Genomic DNA, 19,939 nt, shown 5'->3' with positions numbered 1-19,939 from the left:
TAGCTGTTGTCTGTTTATTTTTTTCTTTTAACAGATTGCTGCATAAAGTCGTGCTTCAGTTTCTCTCTCGTCTTCACTGGGTGTTGATTGACAGGAAGTGTGGCCAGAGTTTTATTTTGGAGGGTAGGAGAGCAGCAGTCCTTTCACCTTGGTTTAGTTACTGGATCAGATTTTTCCCTCTTCCCAGTAATTTTATAAATGCTGCTATAATATTTTTAATGTTCATCAGCCTCAAAATACAAACTGACAAAGGAAAAGACTTCCTGTATCTTGAGACGGAGGTTACACTCGAGCTGAACTGCATCTACGTGTTCGGCTAAAATCAAAAATGATATGTGATCGATTGATCACCAGTGTCAGAGGAGTTTAAGTTTTAAGTCTGGTTGATTCACGACTACATATCTGGAGTTCTAAACTAAAACGTGCCTGATTTGTTTTCCATCAGTTGTACACTACTAGTCAGAATGCATTCTGGGACACTGACGGCACAATAAAATGGTGTGGGTGAGTGATTTCAGACACAGACGCAAACACAAAGGAACAATGATCTGGTATTAAAAGAATAACTTCCCAGCTTCAGGAGCAGCTTTAACTCACCTCACAGTTTGAATTAAAACAGAATAAAAACAACAAACATGTATAATATTTTAATCTGCATCACTTTGAACAACAAAATCCCTGTAAACATTACAAAGTCAGCACCTGGGTCATCGGAGGAAATAGAAAGAAGTGGTCCTGGTTTGAAAAGAAGAAGAGTGAAACGACAAACAACCTGCAGGAGAGCCGGGCAACGGGTTTGTTTTTACAGTATTAAAGAATCAGATTCGATCCTGCTTGGACGCTTTTTTCCCCTCATTAACTGAAACACTTTAGGAAACATTTTGATGCTTCAAAGGTCTCTTTATGTGACCCGGCTCTCCAATCACAGATAAAACACACAACCTCTTCATCATCAGTGAGAGAAACTCCAGAGTTGATTTCACAGCAGGTTCATGAACGAAAACAACTGCTGTGGGATGAAAACCTGTTTTCACGTGTTCTTTAAATGCAGCTGAGGAGGAACATGGTGGAGGAACATGGTAAAGGCTCATTTAAATCAGCAGTAAAAGGTTTTTATAAAAACAAAAACAAGTGTTCCTACACATTTCTGTTGGATATATTCACACTTTAGGGTCCCAGTTTGTGGTTAGAACTTTTTTTTTTTTTTTAATGCACATAAATGTCTCTAAAATCTGAGATCGGTTCAGGAGGACGATGTGTAGGAACCACGCGAGAGAAGCACCAGGTTTCAGAGCCCCTGAACTACAGACATCACAGCAGCATGAGACGTCCTCTCCGTCTGTCTCTGTGAAGCGTGGAATAAATTACAGGCGGGAATAAGAAAGTGGAGATCAAACATTTAACCTCGGCAGGGAGCTAAAGTCACTGAGCTGGTATTGCTTCAAGTCGGCCAGCCGCCGAGAGTCCGTGGTTTGTTTCGGAGCACCAGAGGAGAGTGAAAGTGTGATTGTTGGTACATTAATCTACGGCTTATTTAACAAGAGGACAAGTATTAAGATTATATTACACTGATTGGACATCACGTGGAGGAGGCAGCACAGGTCCTCGAAGCACCAGACAGATGAGAGGAGGAGGAGGAGGGGGGGTTTAAAACGTCTTCATCATGCAGACGCTGCAGACCGGTGTGTGTTCGGTTACGGATTCAGAAGGCACAGCAGAGAGGGGGACACCGCGGGGGGGGGGGGGGGGGGGCGACAACATCTACAGACTCACTTCAGGACTATTCAACATGTCCGAGTTTCTGATGACGCGCTCACTGCGCTCCACTCGTCTCTACACGACGCTCCAGCAGCTGGCAGGACGTCCATTTAACAGTCAGTCAGTTAATCGTCTGAGATTATTTTCTCCCCAAGTCACAACTGACACTTTTTATATAATCCAAGTAAAGTGAATCTTTGAAGACGTCAAAATAATGAATTAATACATAATGAAATAGTCGCAGCTTGAGCAGAACTTAGGTTAGATACCATTTAGTGACCTGCGAGCCTGCAAGTCTCTGTGGGACTCTGCACCAGCTGATTCCAGATCAGCACTTTAACGAGGACGACTTTAAATAGCGGGTCGGTCCGAGTGGAGCGCAGCGAGGGGAACGTGAATAAACCTTCAATCGGTGTGGTTGTGGTCGAGTTTGGTAAAAAAAAAAAGCGTGTTCACAACAGGAAGTTTGAGTTTCCTGTCGTGGTGAACGAGTGCTGGTTCTGTGTTCTCACGTTAAGCACCTGAAGCAGAGGCGTCACAAAGCAGAGTCGAGCGCCAGAAAACAACAACAACATCCAGCTCTCTCGGTATCACCTCGTAACTTAATAATAATAATAATAAAACCGGATTTTTCTGTGGGCCCTGAAGGCATCACGAGGTCCCATAAAAGTTGCAGCCTGAGTGGAATTCGCTCTTTGTTGTTTTTTTTAGCCAATGAAATATTTTGAAGTCAATTAAAGAAATCTCTCCGTCACGTCTCGTCTGAACAAAAAGTTTTCTGGAACAACTTCGACAGAAGATTAAAGTTGTCAGATAGAAAATTTATCAGCAACAGCTTTGATAAATTACTTAGAAAAGTAATAATTTAACGAGCACAATATGTCAAAAGATTCTCTGAGTGCGGCTTCTTCAGGAATTCCTGCTTTTCTGAATATCTTTGAGGTTTTGGACTGTTGGATCAGATAAAACGTGACTCTGGTGAATTCACGATGAACCCTTTTCACCATTCTGACACGTTCTAGATAAAAAAAACAACAAAACAATTAAGAATATGAACCGTTTCAGGACTCATAAAGCCGACGTTTGGATTTCATTAATAAATATTCTGTTTGTTCTCTCGAACACACGTCAAACTGTTGTTCAATAACTTAATCCAGGTTTGAAACTGAATTATTTCATTGGCAGTTTTTCTCCATTAATAAAATGTTCTCATCTACAAAATGTCCAAAAAGACCGTCTCCAAAATAAGGCTGCAACTAACGATAGTTTTCATTGTCAACGTGTTTCTAAATTAATCGATTAGCTATTTGGTCTTTAAAATGATGAAAAATAGTCTTGTTTTATCCAACACCTAAAAATATTCAGTTTACTGTCAGAGAAAATATTCAGATTTAAGAAGCTGGAATCAGAATTTTTCATCTCTTCTTTGATTATCAAAATATTTGCAGATTAATTTATTAACTGACAACTAATCAATTATTTTTTTTGCAAACGTGTAGTTTTGTCCGACCCGAGCCAATAATATTCAGCTATACTGTAGTTCACTAACAGAGCGCACACGTGTTCTGGTGCGACGCTGCTTTGTGAACGGCCTCCTGTTCTACAGTCGCCGGTTCAGTTCTCGCTGTATAAAAACACAACATGTGGCACACGGCACAAACAGAGTCCAGGCGGCTGCTGGAGGATTTTTGGTCCCTGAAGGTTAAATTGAAAAGCCAGTTTTTAAAAATAACAGTCGCGGGTTCGTCTCCTCTCGCCGCAGAACGTTTAGATACTTTTTAAAAACAACACGAGTGTCAGTTTGCAGGAGGGCTGCACCTTCAGCTGACGGAAGATTCAGGAATCTGAGACTCCCGCCCCCACAGATTAGGAGGTTTTATCGACAGAAGAAAAAAAACGACACAAAGAAAAAAATCTGAAGATATGAAAAGTTTCTTTAAAAAAAAAAAAGAAGAAAAAAAAAGACCGAGGTGGCAGAAAAAAAAAAAACGGCAACAAAAATTCTGCTTCAAATATTCCCAGTTATCCTGAAGCGCTCTAGCTTTTTGACAAGTCGTCTGGTTTCCTGAAGTGAAGGTGTGTTTGTGTTTGAGTGTAAGGCCTTTGTGTCGCTGATCCACGGGGAGGTAGAAGTCTGAGTCAGGCGATCTCCATCTCACGCTCGATCCCGACGTACTTCAGAGCGTCAGCCTGGCTGTACCTGCCGCACACAAACAGTCCAGTGATCAGTTCAGTATTAAATCTGCATTTTACAACAACAAACAAAACTAGAGGAAAACGTTTTAATGACACCAGCCGAACCGCCACAGGCAGCGGCTGTGCTGCCGTTTTGTCCGGCGTCAGATTCCCCCCCCCACCCCCAAATTGTTCGGCCCTAGTGTTTTTGAAAAAACTAAATCTGAGCTTGAAATACTGTAATTTACTTTTTTTAGATAACTAATAAAAAGGCAGCTCAAAGTCCGGCTGTGTGTAAATATTTTGGGAGTCGGTGGAAATGAAGCAACATCTGTAAAGTTGCAGATCAAACTCCAGGCGTTACCGACCTGTAGTCGAAGAAGAGTTCCTCCCCGGTCTGGATGGCTCTCTTAGCAAAGATTCCTATCCTGTGATCCCCGTTCACCATCATCACTGCAGAGAACAGAGGAGTCAGCATCACGTGACATTAAGGTCCACGCGTCTCATCCAGCTGCAGCTCGTCGTCGTCTTCTTACCTTTTGCATAGCAGTTAGGGTTGACAGAATGGTTGGCAAAGCGGATCTTGTTGCCTTTCCTGGTGGCGTCAACAACAAAGTCTGTAGAGAAAAGAAAACACTTTACTTGTTTGTGGCATCCCGACGCCGCACTTCAAAGAAACCCAGACCAGAGAAAAGTTCATGTAAATGTTGCTCTCGTGCAGAAGCTGATCTGCAGAGACTCTGGATCTGTGTGCGGTACCGTTGTTGAGGTTGAAGAGGAAGCTGCACATGTATTTGTCGTAGACCTTCCCTCTGCGGTCGGCTTCATCCTGAGAGATTATCTGCAAAGATGAAAAAACAGTTACACAAATTTTAACACATAATAATTTAATCAAAAGTTATTAAAAGACCAGATTAAACTCTTTCAGCTTTTACCCTCTTTGGGTCAAACTGTGGGTTTATTTAGTTTAAGCCACAAGGTAAACAAGTTCCATCCTTCTTCTTTCTTTCACTCAAATGTTTTTCTATATTTTAAAGAAAACTAGAATCTAAATTTGAGCATTTCTATGCATCTGCACTAGTGATCGACCACGAACCAGATGTCTGGTTGTCCCAACAGCACGTGAACCCGTTCCTGAACTCAGAGCTTTAAGAAAGCCTCTCAGACAGCGAAGTCCTACCTCTCCACAGTACTCTGAGATGAACTCGTTTTTCTGGACCGGCTCTTTGATGAAGATGCCCCAACCTGCCACGTCTGAGGGGGCGAGCAGCAGGTGCTGAGTGACGGAGAGGAAAACAGGGTTTATCAGAAAACTCTCTTTTAAAGTGTCGCCGTTTGTAAAATCCCGTCACTAAAGGCTGCGCTACCTTCTTGGCGCCTCTCTGAATGGAGCAGTTCTTGCAGGACACGTTCTTGCTGTCCCAGTGGTCTGCAGCGCCGCAGGTCAGGCAGAGGTCGGGGTCACACTCCCTCACTGCCAGGTAGCAGGGACACTGCTTGGTGTTACACTGCGCTTTGCAGCGACAACCTGGGAAACGGTTCTGACCTGCGAGCACACAGCAGGTGGAAAGAAATCACAGTTCATTTCATCTCAGCTTCACTGCTGCAGAATCAGTCGGGAGTGTGTTTGCGTTCTTACACTCGGAGCTGCACTGGCAAAACTTCTCGCAGAAGTTTTGAGCGGTGACGCAGGGACACGAGGAGTCGCAGGGCTGCCGCGGGTGGTCACACGGCTGGTAGTTATACACGTGATTGGACGAGCCATCTGTCAGGAGAGATGCAAGAGTCAACCTGGAAGTTTTCACATCAAATCAGCATTTAACAGAGTTTCTTCAGTTAATTTCTCTGCGGATAATATCGACTTTGTCTGGCGTTTCATACAGCGCCACCAACAGGTCAAACTTTGCATTTTTCATACTGGGATTCAAAGTTAATTCAATCTGATTCAGCTCAGATTAAGACTGAATCTGATGTAACTGGATATTTTAAATTTTATATCCAGGATTCTCAAAGTTAAATTTAAGACTTTAAGATCTTTTTAATACCACCTAGGATGAAATTTAATACCAACTTCACTGCCGTTTAATAAAAGTTCTGTATTAATTTTAAACCCGAGATACAATTATTTACAAAGTTACATGAATTTAATAAAATATTTTATTATAATACATTCATATTTAACACACTATAGTTTGTTGTGTTTGTACTTTGATAAGAGAAAATGAATCAAGGACGTGTCTTGCTGTGATCGGTTCATCTGGTGATTTAATGTGCGTTAGTTTGATGTTTCCATTCACATAACACACAGACACGGTCCTCGTCTCACACACACACCTGTCTCTGTAGCTTGTTGTGCAAACCTCAGCGCCACTTCCCTCAGCCTCAACCGCAAACTTGTTTTTATCTCTGGCTTTCTGAATTTCAGACACTTGCCCATTCTGAGTCGTCGAGCTAACATTTTCTTTTCTAACTTATTCGCACGGAGCTGGATGCCAGAGCTCGTGCAGCGCGAACACGTCGCAGTTCAGAACGTATTAAATTATGAAGTCTCTCTCTCTCACACACACACACACACACACAGTGTATTCATTTATGACGAGACGGCATTAATTTAATCCTATGAAAGGACAAGAAAAAATGTAAGACTTTGGTAATGAAATTTAAGACTTTGTACTTGTAAGGCCCTGCGGGTTCCCTGTATATAAATTAAAGTGTGTTTAGTAATGTTTCCTCTCTGATATGTGACGAGCATCACGTTTCTTCCACCGGGAATCAAGAACCTGTTTGGCTTCTAAATTTGCCAAATATGGCCGACATTAATAAACTCTTCCAGGTTTGCTTTAGAGGGAAGATGGTGCTGATGTGACCTCTGACCTTTCTTCAGCTGGATCTTCCTGCAGTGAGTGGCCCACAGTCTGTGCTTCCTCTTCTTCTTTCTAGGCGGCGTGTCCTCGTCTTCAGCCGGGGCCCGAGCGATGATGCTCGACTCCTTCACCCTGAACTCGTAAACCTGCAGGACCACAGCCAAGACAACACCTCAGACCGTCTGTTAGCTGTTACATGTTACTGAAAACACGAGACAGCAGTGCAGCAGGTTTTTGTTTTATGAGAAGTCTTCTACAGATGTCAGTTTAGCAGGCGACTCTCTAAAACTCATGCATCTTCACTTCCAACATGTATAATCTGGTTATATGATTCTGTCAACTAAAAGTCTAAGAAAATGAAAAAAGGACAATAAGCTGCTAATAAGTAAGAATCAAAGAAATGTCACTGACCTGTCTGCAGGTCTTGGTGCCTATCAGCCGTGCGATGGCGCAGAAGTTGTCGTAGTACGTCCCGATGAGGACCCTGAACAGAGAGGCTTCGGCCCCGCTCCAGTCCACCGCTTCAGCCTCACCTGTCAGCTTCATCTTCACAGGAGTCTGACACCGGGAGTTCCCCTCTGTACACACATAATTAATCACTTAGGGAGGGAACTCAGAACCAAACCAGCGTTTTGACTGAATGTAGCTCCTGTACAGTATTTCCTGCTATGAGGGTAGGTTCAGGGACTTTCAGGACGCGGTTTAAAGGTACTTTTACTGCGACACACACGTAGTGAACTCGCTCTCTGCATTTAACCCAGCAGGGCTGACCATCAGCGATTGATGGAACACAAACTGTTCACTGCTTCATTTCATAAAAGGAAGACGCTCTGCTGTATCAGTGTCAGGACGAGAAAGTCAGACTTTGTTGTCGTCTCCCAGCTCATTTGAAAAGAGCGAGCCTGTTTAATAAATGGAGCTTGTACCTGAGCTGCTGGTGGTCTCGTCCTTCTTGTCCTCGTCGTCTTTGTCGTTGTCTCGCTCGTCGTCTTTGCTGCCCTCGTGGTCGCTGTCCGTGTCTTTGGTTTCCGAGGAAACGGTGGGAGTGCTGGGTCGGCTGTTGCCGTTCGGCAGTCGTCCGCGGCGCCGGCCCACGGTGCGTTTGGAGGGCGTCTTGGCCCGTTCTGCAACCACGCCTGCAGGGAACTCAGCCACCATCCCATCCTGAGTGATCACAGCATGACAGCGGTAGTACTTTAGATAACCTGCAGCTAATCCAGCAAGTCAAAATATTATACTACTCGTTTCAGACGTCTGACCGCTTATTGTGACTATTAGCCGACTCACCTGCACCAGGTACATGTAGCAGTCGATGCCGCAGGGTTTGCTGTCCACCAGGTTCTCCAGGTTCTTGCGCTTGTAGGTGTTTGGAGTTGCATGGAAAGCTAAAGGAGGAGGACACACGATGGTGTGAGTCTCATGTGGACTCAAAGGCCACCAGGTGACTTTTAGGTATTTACTCAACTTTACAAAACATTTAACAAATACTAGCCGACGATGTTGTGACCACAGTAACTGAGTAGCTGAGTCTTTACTTTGGAAACGTTTTCATGCGTGTTTGTACTAACGGTGGAGGAAGCAGTCGTATTTGAAGCAGCGTCTGCAGAACAGAGTGTGGAAGGAGTGCAGGCTCTGTTCTCGCTGCACGGACCGAGCGTTTGGACCGTCGATGTTCGGCGTGCATTCAGGGGGCAGCGCGCCGGGCAGCTGCTGCTCAGTCAACTCCTTGTACCTGACAGACACACACAAAGACATCAAAGCAGCTTACAGCCGGGACTGAAAGAAGACTTACTGAGACACACATGCACACACCAGGGTTTCTACTGAATCACTCTTAATAATTAATAAAAAAAACTGTGCTCTTTTGTACATGAACATATTTAATTCATGGGGCCAAGATGTAAAGACTCGTGTAAATAAATATGAATCTTCTGGTGAAGAAAGGAAATTTTATTTATGAAATGGAGTGAAGACCCTAGCTTCAGTGTAAAGGAAGAAACACCGGCCATTTTATGAAATCTGTCCAGTCTTTAACGAGCGTGCTGCAGCCGGCAGCAGCGAAACAGGGCTGCGAAGTAATCCTTGCTTGTAATTGCACCTCATCAATGTGCGTCCGCTAAAGTGCTTGTTTTTGACAGGCTCAGATTGTTATTACTGGAGTCTGACAACATAATGAAAAGGATCCCTACAGAGAAAGACCTTTTGTTAAACCAGAAACACTCGCTGCATCGCTCTCGTCGAAGCCACCAGACTCCTCTTGATGAAAACTGTCAATTTACCTCGCTGAACTCAGGAGTCGTTGGTCTATCGCCGCCTTGGTCGGTTAGTTTGTTTGTGTTATTGTGCGACTGTGTTTTAAAACACACTAAAGTCACACAACAACTAACCGATCGAGGTAGCTGTACGCCAAAGAGGGAAAATGCAGTCTGGTGGCTTCAAGCACTTGGATGTACTTTGACGAGGTGCAATTGCACGAAAGGATTACGTTGCAGCCTTGTTTCACTGCTGCTGACGGCTCCCGCTCAATAGTGGACCAATTTCAAAAAATCTCATCCTAGTTAATCACACAGACACAAAACCAAAGTTATTCTTTAACAAAGACCCTGTCAATGTAAATTTCCTCTATTAAATTAAATCAGTTTTATCTATTTCATACAAATTAGTAGGACTGATCTGAATGATGAAACGTCACAGCTGTGTAGAAACCCTGGTCTGTGCATTGGAGCACACACACACACACACATCTAACTCCTCATCCTCACACACACGTTGTGATAGTTCTGTCACAACAACAGAGACGCTTCAATATCTAAATATTCTGCTACGGTATAAAGATAAAAAGTAGGACTGGGTGAAATATAAGAAATAGATTGATGCACTATGATTGATTTTTGCACTTGTGGCTTTTCTCACATAAATGCTTGTATATTTGCACTGAATGTTTTGTAGTGAGTGTTGTGTAGACAGCTGCTCATTATATTCTGACCAATGCTGCAATATTTATATTTCTGAAATAGATATACAAGGATTCCTAAAATGTTGGTTATTAGATAGTTTGATCGAGGAAGGACACTTTACAACAATAAACGTTAATAAAAGTTAAAAAACACATTTTAAAAAGTATATTTTGAACTTTTAACATTAATTGAAATGACATGCAAATGGACAACAGTGCAAACACACATTAAATATGTACTGAGAAAAGAGTATTATTGTTCTCGTCCCTCCGTTATTGCCACAACACTATCACACACACATACAAACAAACGCACTAACTTCTCTTTGAGCTCCTCAGTGGAGCCTTTGTCAGGGAACATGGAGGAGATGGCTTCAAAAATCTTGTCAGAGGGAAACTTCTTGGTGCTGTCATTGCTGGTTTGGCCTGGAGACGACACATACACGCTTTCCATCAGGGCACAACACTCACTTTCCCCTAAACAACTGTCCGGGGTCACTTACCCAAGTTTTTAACAGAGGTTTATTATGAAGACTTTAAAGCTTGGAAATGTTGTTCAGTCATGAAGAAAATATTTTTAACCTCTTGGATTTCCTCACAATTAAAGCAGTGGTGTAAACCTTGAAAGTTTAATTATCGTGTCTTCATCAGGCCACGCTGTGGGGATTATTTAAATAAAACGGGAAACTCCAGCGGGATAAGAAAGGTGACAGTTCTGAGATTAGGGCTGAACTTTGCTTTCTGACGCACCATCTCCGCTGGTGCTGGGCCAAACACAGCTGAGGTAGTTAAAGAGGAAGTGATCTGTCAAAATCAGATGTGTGTTGACAGACTTTCTCATCAGATAACCGGACACAACATCTAAAATCCCTTGTGTTGAGCACAAGCTCTATCGAAGCAGGCAAAGAATAAATAATGATGTTATGCCTTTATTCACAGGGCTCCAGACAAGAAAAACTTCTTGGTCGCACTGGTGCACCCAACATTTCACAGGACAACGTTTTGTCGGCGTCTCTATCTGTGTGTTGGTGTGTATGTGTGCAGAGAGGGGCGCTGGCAGAGCTCAACACTGATACCTATGCGTTATACTTGTGCACTGGTGTTTGTGTCGCTCTGCAGTTACTCAGCCAAAACGCTAGTTTGCGGTGGGATTTCTATATTCCACTGATTTGACTGCCGCCAGTGAGCAGGCTTATTCCTGCGTTAGCCCTCAGCTCACTCGAAGGACGGTAAAATTGATCAGCTTTTTATCTATTCCATAGATAAAAATTCTGGTTTGTCATATTGCGAGGGTTGTGACACTCAAACGAAAGGATCCACTGTTTTACAGCCGTTTGTCTGACCTCTAGTAAAACTGGCTTCAAAGCACAGAGCTCTTCTGTTTACAACCATTTACAGAACTATCACTGTGTCTGGGAAATGATGGAAGGTTACAAAATGCTGTAATGCAGCTAAATGTGCGGTGAAATATTTGGGTGCACTTAAATTTAGTGGCGGTGCACCAGTGCAGAAAGTTAGTCTGGAGCCCATATTCAGTTGTCTCTCTGCACATTTCAGTCATCTGTCTAGGATGACATCAGAGAAGAGGCTTGTAGGAGGCGCAGGTCGTTCTGACTATTGCCAAAAATATCCTTCACATCCCGTCCCACTTGCTGCTGAGTAATAAACGTGACCTGTAACTTCAGCATGTTTCCACGCTGCGACAGCAACAGGATCTACAAGAAAATTAAACACTCAGTTTAATGTCTACGCTTTCTGTCACCTCTGTCAGACAACTTAACTAAATCTTTATTGCTCAGGAGTTCAGGAGTCAGTGCAACGAGCCGGTTGTTGTTGAGACAGGATGTTTTATCCTTTAATAAACTGAGTGTTTGCAGCTTTCATTTTTGTTAATCACTTGGACATAAATTTGCACATGCTAGCACTGAATCAAAAGACTGCAGCGTTACAGACATCTAGAGAAGAACTAAAGCAGCAGAAAACCTCGGCTCTGCAGCTGAACTGGTTAGCTGGAGTCTGTCTGTGTTTTCACAATCAAAACAGAGTAACACGTCAAACAAGACGGGTGCATGCATGAATGTGTGATCGCTGATGTCTCGTCACGGACTTACTCTCGTTGTTAATGAGCCCGTCCTTGCAGGGGTCCTCTGGGTGCTCCTTGCTGTCACACAACTCCACCTTGTCTACCTTGAAGTCCTGTTCTTCCTCCTCCTCCTCGTCCTCGTTGTCGCTGTACTGTGTCAGAGCGCCGACCAACTCCACGAATATCTCATCGTTGATGAAGCCGCACTCTGTGGAACACAAGAGACGCATCGAATGTGTTTCCCTCTTACATCGTCTGTGTAGCAGCGGATCTCACAGTGAAAAGAACATTATTTATTTTTTACCTAACTGTTGTCCAGAGGGAGGATAAAACAATCACTGAAATGTTTGTGTGAGAACTTTCAGGCTTGTAACGTCCATTTTTATAAACTGTTGAATCATGAATCCATTACTCAAGCTGGACTTCCTAAACATCTTCTCACCAGCCCTCAAGTCCTGATGGAAAACTCACATATTTTTAACATGGTGCTATTTTCAGTCTGAATCCACGCTTAGATATTGATGCAGGATGCCTGAAGCACAGAAAAACAATTTTCTTCCTTAAACCAATGGTTCCCAGGCTTTTTTTGTCCAGCGTGTCCCCACAGCCTTGTAAGATGCAGTGTTTCCCACAGAATGACAGTGTAACCGTGGTCGTGGGGGGGCGGGGGGGCATGCAGTCGATATTGACTACCACCTATATACAGCGTGCTAGCCTCAAAAACGTACCTCTCCTTATTAGCGAGGCTCCTTGTTAATAACTTTTTTTAAGCAGGGTCTCCGACTTTGACAGCGTTGTGTTGGACACAGATTTGTGCAGCGGTGTTCAAGAGGGAGAGCGAGAGAGAGAGGAGGGGGGATGGGTGAGTGAGAAAGAGAGAGGGACAAGCAAAGAAGATGTGCTGCGGGCGCCACAAATAAATGAACGTATGGGAAACACTGAGATGGGTTTAAAGACCGTTTCAGTCCACCACTTTGATGGATGGGATGGATTTATGGTATTGTTCAAGTGTATTTGAGTAAGTTTGCATTTGTACTACTGCCATTTGGAAACTGGTTGTTTTAAATTGGGGTGCAACACATCCAAAACTCCCAGTTTGGATCATTTGGTGGGTTTGAGTCATGGATTGGATCCTTTTTTAGTTCGTAAAAAAAAAGAAAGAAATAAAGATGAGGGTTAGATTTATTTAAAAAGTCACTACGTTAGCTCTGATGTCATCAGTCACCACTGTAGTCTGTACAAACCGTCACTCCACTAATTTCAGCCATTGACAGTATCTTTACTTTTAGCTTTTGGTTGTTTTTTTCCTGACTAGTCCTAATCGACGGACACAGGTTGGTGGAAAACCAAACAAGGTTGGCCTGTCTTGTTCAGACGAACCACAGTCGGTAAGTTATTGTTAAAATAACTTTAAAAGGTCATCACACACATTTGTAATCTTACTTGAGCGCTGTTTTTTCTCCTAAACAAATATGTGGATATATATTGTCAAATAATAAATTCTATTTTCCCAAATTAGCTGATCTTTACAGTTTTTCCACGTACCCCCTGTTAACTGCAGAGGTAACCCTCAACACAATTACCACCAGGAGAAGTCATTATAATATTTAGTACAGCAACAGGCTCTTCTCACCACCGAGCCTCACCTCTGTCTCCGTGGACTTTGCCGTCATAGTTCTTGATGAGCTCCTCTATGAAAGTACCATCCTGGTCCAGGATCTCGTCTCCCATGTAGGGGATGTTATGAAGCACCGTCTCATCCTCCACCTGATGCAAAACACACAGAGAGCTGTGGTTAAGCACTGACGCAGTTGTTTCACTTCTACAACTAAGCACAAAAATACCATACGGTACATCTGACACTACATGCAGCTGTTAAATGCTCATACACACCATGAAGTTCTGCTGCAGCGGGGACCACGAGTACATGACCGGGACGGAGGCCACGGCGTTGAGCGTCTTCAGGGGGATGACCTGCCGGGGGAACTCTGAGAACCCGCTGTCCACCGTGCACTGCGCGGGACAGCAGAGAGAAGGTACAGTCACAACACGTTCTCTACACCTTCACAGTTGCTACATGTCAGCGTTCTGAGAACAGGGTTAGTCCGCTGACCTCCCGGGTGCCTCTCAACGAGCCGACAGACGTCATGATGTGAACTGGCTGGATCCGCCTGGTCTTCCACTCCTGGTTCAAAATGTCAGTTCGCTCCATGATTTTCTGGCGGTTGGTGTTGAACATGCTCTGGAAGAGTTGAAAGAAACTTTTTTTTTAAGTACAAAAGACAAGGGAGCAGTATTTCCTGTTAACTAGTGAGACTAATTTTTTGAGGCAAGTACGGTAACGTTAAAGGGTTTAAACAGCTTTGAGCGTTTCCACCGTCACTTGTCAAATCTGGCGTGCACACATATTCGAGCCTTTATGGTAAATGAAGCAGCAGAGCGAGCTAACAAGCAGGTTAGCGAGTTTATTTTCTCACTTTAAAAAAAAAACCGTGAGGTAGGAAAAAACATGACGTAAATAAAGTGTTGAGAGGTTATGAAGTCCTCACTGAACGCGAGACGAGAACCACATACAACTTAATTTATCAAACTGCATCGGTGAACTTTGCGCATGTACCATGTCCAGTTTTCATAATAAGGCATTAACACAACGTATGGAAATAAGATTAATTGGATTATATTCACAGAAAGTATAAAACATGTTCCATGTGTACATTAAAAAAAAATAACAAATTATTAGGAAATTACTTGATTTTGGGTTGCTGGAAAAACATTAAATAAATTTAACCTATTTGGTGTTTCATCACCATTTATATCTATACATTGTTTATGATCAGATTGTTTACAAGAGAGCAAAGTTCTTCATAGATCTCTAACCTCTTAATTTTGCTCTCAAAGTGCACCAGATTAATGCATTTTAATGTCATGTCCACCCGCTAAAGTCTCACAAAATCCTGAGGGAAATCCTGTGAAAGGTATCAGCCATCATGTGACAGGATGCTCATGTTTGATTGTTCACGCCAACAACCACTGTAAAAAAACTGAAAAACTGATGCACCATGTAAGCAAAAACATTTCTTTACTGCCGCGTTAACCTATGATGTGATTTTACTGATGTGTAGAAGTAGGTTTTCACGAGCTCCAGCTGCCAGACAGATTGTCGATTCCCACCTCTGCTCCATCTGGACAATTTAACACCATCTTATGTTCTACCCTGGCCGATCTAACCGGGAAACAGGAGAGTTAAAAACATGTGAACAAAACATCACAGGGACAAAACGCTGTTGACGTAAAGAGGAAGTGAGAGTGCGAGCAATGTTGGCACGCAAACTTGATGTTTCCTGTTGCTACTTTTCATGATGAAAGACATCTCATAAGAGAACTGTGTGTGGATTTTTACAAAGTCAAGTCTCCACATTGGTGACTGTCACGTTTTGTAGCGTAGCATAGCTTGGTTTGACACAAGTTTAGGAGCCGGTCTAAATGTAAATCCTCCTTTAAATGTTCAGAAAATGAAAATCTGCCGATGCAGCACATGCTCATGCATGTCATTTGGACATGTTGGTAGAAATGTTTCACACATGGAAACAGTGAAGAGCTGCAAGAGCTTCCTTACAGTTTCGACAAGTTAATCAAAGCCTATGCTGAGGTTATAAGAGAAGCATGGGTCAGCGTCATCACGCAGCTAGTTGACAAGCTAACCAACAGCCTCCTGTATTCTCAAAGGCAAACACGTCTTTGTGAATTAAGACAGAGAAACTAATCTGCACAGATTACGCGATAGACCATAGCATCCAAAAACGTATTACTAGGAGAATGACGAGACAAAATTTTGATCATTAAATACTTAATTTCCTGCATTCTGGTAAATTTTTGCACCAGTTTATGTTGGAACTGATAAATTAATTGACTTTATTTTAGTTATAAACTCCCGGACTTTAATAGCTCCGGTGTTTCAGCAGGTTTTCTGCTCAGGTTCAAAACTTTCTACTCGTTCAGAATCTCTATCACATTTTTGTGTTCTGACTTAAATATGGATCACATGTATCACAATATTACAAGACCGTCATCATTTAATGAAAATTCCTAACATTTATTAAAATGTCTACCTGCCCTATACTCTGCTGTGCATTATGTTATTCCTCTGATGATGTTGTAGAGTCCCTTCAGACCGTCTGACAGACGCAGGACCGTTTAGGACGTAGTCAAGTTTAATACAACGGCTAGCCGCATTTACCAGTGACAACTTCTATTTTTGTTTGTATAAATCTAATATTGCTGAAAGCTGTAGATTAGTGTTAGTCTTTGGCTGACTTCAACGAATGCGTGTGGACAAACCTTGACCTCGTCGGCCCGTCTGAAGCGCTTCAGCTGCCGAAGCCTCATGTACTCAGACTTCACCCTCCTCTTCCAGCAGGCAGGACCTTTCTCCGAGCGCTTCCCCGTCAGCACCATGATCAACCTGCAGCCAAACAGAAGGAAAGAGGAAGAAGGTAACAACAATTACCTCACAAATCAGCCCCTCCAGGACTTTGCGGGCCTTTTTTGTGATTGTTGCAGCCTAAAATACCTGATTTTGTGGCATTTTCTAATAAATTGCGATGAAAGTTTCAATGTTTTGGGACATTTTTTGCGATGAAAATGTGGGAATAAGTGGCCGGGATGGAGCAGCCTGTGTGACAGTGATTTGTCTCATTCTGTCATCCAAGAATTTTTTCTCCCACCACTACAATACAGCATGTTTTGCAAAACAACCCCCACTTTCGTAAAGATCTGGATTCTGTTCTTCACGGTCCTTCGCTGTAATTTTTGTAAGCAACTGTGACACTTCGGTATCACACGTGTCTTCTGGTTCTTCCAATCGAAACAAGGAAGTGAGTTTGCTGACGTATGAGAACGCTTTGGAGCAACAATAGGTCAAATGTGGAGAAACGTTGCGGTGATGGGAACAAATTTCAAGTCAGGCTGAATCCCCAGGGATTTCTTGAATTTCTGGCCCTAGCTGCGATCGTGAAATCCTGGCAGAACAAAAACTGTAAATGGTCGTTTTCAAAAATGTGTGTTCAGTAAAATGTTTGCTGAATCTTTAAGACAGTGTACAGGAGCTTTTCTTATCATTTCCTTTATTAATTAATTCTGGTTGAACTCTTGCAATATTTGAAACCTGGACATCAACAGTTTTCTATACATTGGAGGACTTTGTAGAACATATGAAAGATATGGAAAGTGAAGTCTCAACTGACCACAGATTGCTTTCTAATGAAGTGTGTAATCACACATGTCTGCATGCAGGTACAGAGTAATGTAGAGGATCTCCATGTTCTTTTGTCTGAATTGCAGAGGGGGAAGTAAAATCTGGGCTGTGATTCAAATGTCTGGAACGAGGCCCGGCTTAAAGACTCACAGCAACAATGTAAAAAAAAAAAAAAAACAGCTTCTGTTCAGCTCTCACTTCTGTGTTCACGTGTCAACACTGAAGATGGTTAAAATGCAAGTGGCGGGGTTTTCCTGTCCCCCTTTTGCCAAATCTGCTGTTCACTGGGGGAAGTTTTAACAGGAAATCCATGTGTTTACAGTCGTCTGTTCACATGTAGCAGCAAGATGCATTTGTCACCCCGGCAGTCTGCCTATCAGCCTGACTGGTCTGACTGAAATCTCACACTCTGAATTAGACATGTCAGACGGCTGTCATGGATACATGACGAAGAGGTGGAGGGTAGGAGGTAAGACACATTTTGCCACAGATAATCTTCAAACCACAGAATGAGTCAAGATTACAAGCAGCCAAGTACACAAATGAAAGTTTAAGTATGGTTGGCTGGCAATGATACCGATTTAGGAACCACACGAGAACCAGTACTCTGGTACCAAAATTTCGAAACCGTGTCGGTATTCTTCTTGCTAGGTACATTACATTTATTCATTCAGCTGACGCTTTTATCAAAAAACGACTTACATTTGCCATGTTTGTCAGAGGTCGCACACCACTGGAGCAACTAGGGGTTAAGTGTCTTGCTCAGGGACACACTGGCGGATGTGTCAAAGAGTGGAATTGAACCCAGGTCTCTCACACCAAAGGCACGTGTCTTATCCACTGCTCCATCACCATCCTAACTTCACACCGGCAATCCGACATGTGGAAGATAACGACAAGTGTGGTGACAGCTCCGCTTCCACTCGTCGATTAGAAACAGTCACGAGTCCAATGAGCCTAACTTTTTGTTTTTCAACAAACAATTTCATACCACTGCCAACACAGGTAGTGACCACCCTTAAACATTTCACACCTGGGAGTTTGTTAAGAAAAGCAAACTATGCACAGCACACAGCTTGCTCATTTATGAATATATTGACATCAAACCACCTCTCATCTGTCCTGGACATCCTCTCACAGCTGTTAGCTCAATAATTCAAAGAACATGGGATTTATTGCTTTGTTTTTACGGTGGTATCAAATTGTGGAATTTTACTGGTATCAGTATCAACTAATACATTTTTGGTGTTGTGGAACTTTTAGTCTGGCTTCACTTTGACAGGTAAGACAAAAGCTTCCTGGTCATGTATCAGCAACATGTGTGTTTTCAGGTTTTAGTGAGAGCCAAGTGGACCAATATCGCACCCATAAGGCAGGTAGACAAACATCAAAGAGAGAGAGAGAATAGAGTAAAGCTTTTGTTTTCTCTCAGCACCCAACATGGGACAAGCCCTCAAATGTGACACGTAACGACGCTGACACGAATGTGTGAAGTGTCAATCACTTTCTATAAGTTCAATAATCACCCTGGGTTCAATAATACCGTCCACAGAGATCACTGCTCTCAGTCTCTCACTCGTCATCTAACTATACACTTTAAAAGCAACCAGTAAAACGACAGAACGTCCAGAAAAATGGGGGAAAAAACAGTTTTCAACCACCTTTCTGGGCGTGCTAGCTACACACAACAAGCGAGCTTCAAGCTAACGATAGCTTGCCGATGTCGTGCCAAGTTTGTAACCCCCTCAAACTGTGTTTCCCCCCCACATTACAGCCCTTTTCACCGTGGTCCAGTTATATTAAAGCCTTAATATACACAATAGACTGTATATAAAAAGGTTTACACCATGTCAGAAAGGGTTTCTTCCAAAGAACCACGCTGAAGAAGTTGGCGTCTTTACGAGGGGAATCAATTCTGCGAGGGTAACAGAATTTGGCACGACACCTCGGCGAGCTACAGCTAACAGTTTGTTAGTTAACAAAGATTGAGGCGTCCACAAAGCATCAAGGACAGACCCGGGCCATTTGAATCGCAAACAAAAGGGCGCTGAAATAAAAAGCAGCACTGACAGCTTCTCTCACCTGCACAGGAGACTCAGTCCTCATTCAACGGAGTGATCCGGGATCGATGTAACAAACACTGGCAAAGTCGTCCTTTGTGTTGCGGGATTAGCCGGCTAGCTGTAGCGTTAGCTCGGCGGCTAAAGGCTAGCAGTTAGCTCGGTAGGAGGGAGCGATTCACTTTGCGCGACACCGGCTTCACCAGAGTCGAAGAGAGGGGGGGAATAAAAGCTGCCGGTTCCCTACTTTACGTCAAGCTTTAGCATAAAACACACCGTGTTTACGAAGGCGAGTCACGTCGTTTAATTTGACCCCTGACTGTAAGAAGAAATTGTTAAATTTCAATGTTTCCGCCTCAGCAGAGCAACGGTTCAAACGGCTCACCGTCTCGCACCAACCGCCCACTAGCACGGCTGCTGCAGCAGATTCAAGAGGCGCCAAACGTGTGGGCCAATCACAGAAGCCGACGTTAGGGCTCCCCAGTGTGGTGCCACGCGATTGGTTGGAGTTGCATCACGGTGGCAGCCAATGAGACTTAAGAGTAGCGCCGGCCTGCAACAGGGACATGTGGACAGGTTCCCTTTGTTCTCTCATATGTCAACGGGCTAAAAATCAAAACACTGAGTAGATTGGCAGCGAAATTATTAACGACGGTACTTTATGTTTGATTTCCTGCCAGTGTCGCTGACTCGTGTCAGTTGTCATAGAAATGTCGATGAGATAAAAACGTTGAATAGAAAGGTGACATTAAGTAGAAAATGTATTTATAGCTGCCTCTGGATGTAGTT

The 19,939-nt window shown here is 43.2% G+C and overlaps 1 protein-coding gene and 1 pseudogene across 1 annotated transcript; one reads left to right on the top strand and one right to left on the bottom strand.

The window, feature by feature from the left end:
• The window catches only part of LOC119896614, an 858,889-nt pseudogene that overhangs the window by 649,796 nt on the left and 189,154 nt on the right, over positions 1-19,939 (top strand).
• Positions 633-19,562, bottom strand: ezh2 (enhancer of zeste 2 polycomb repressive complex 2 subunit). The gene is made up of 19 exons (XM_038710133.1): positions 19,173-19,562; positions 16,175-16,298; positions 13,950-14,078; positions 13,730-13,849; positions 13,483-13,603; positions 11,865-12,044; positions 10,074-10,179; positions 8,366-8,529; positions 8,085-8,182; positions 7,724-7,961; positions 7,209-7,375; positions 6,808-6,943; positions 5,573-5,698; positions 5,301-5,479; positions 5,114-5,209; positions 4,693-4,774; positions 4,470-4,550; positions 4,302-4,386; positions 633-3,958 (listed from the first exon to the last, which is right to left on the bottom strand). The coding sequence occupies exons 2-19, from the start codon at positions 16,289-16,291 to the stop codon at positions 3,898-3,900; spliced, it is 2,286 nt and encodes a 761-aa protein (XP_038566061.1). The 5' UTR covers positions 16,292-16,298; positions 19,173-19,562; the 3' UTR covers positions 633-3,897.

This window comes from Micropterus salmoides, unplaced genomic scaffold (genome assembly GCF_014851395.1).
Source record: "Micropterus salmoides isolate LMB-PRFRI ecotype aquatic unplaced genomic scaffold, ASM1485139v1 Ms_hic_scaffold_1, whole genome shotgun sequence".
Classification (NCBI taxonomy): domain Eukaryota; kingdom Metazoa; phylum Chordata; class Actinopteri; order Centrarchiformes; family Centrarchidae; genus Micropterus; species Micropterus salmoides.
This window is presented reverse-complemented; position numbering and strand designations above follow the sequence as displayed.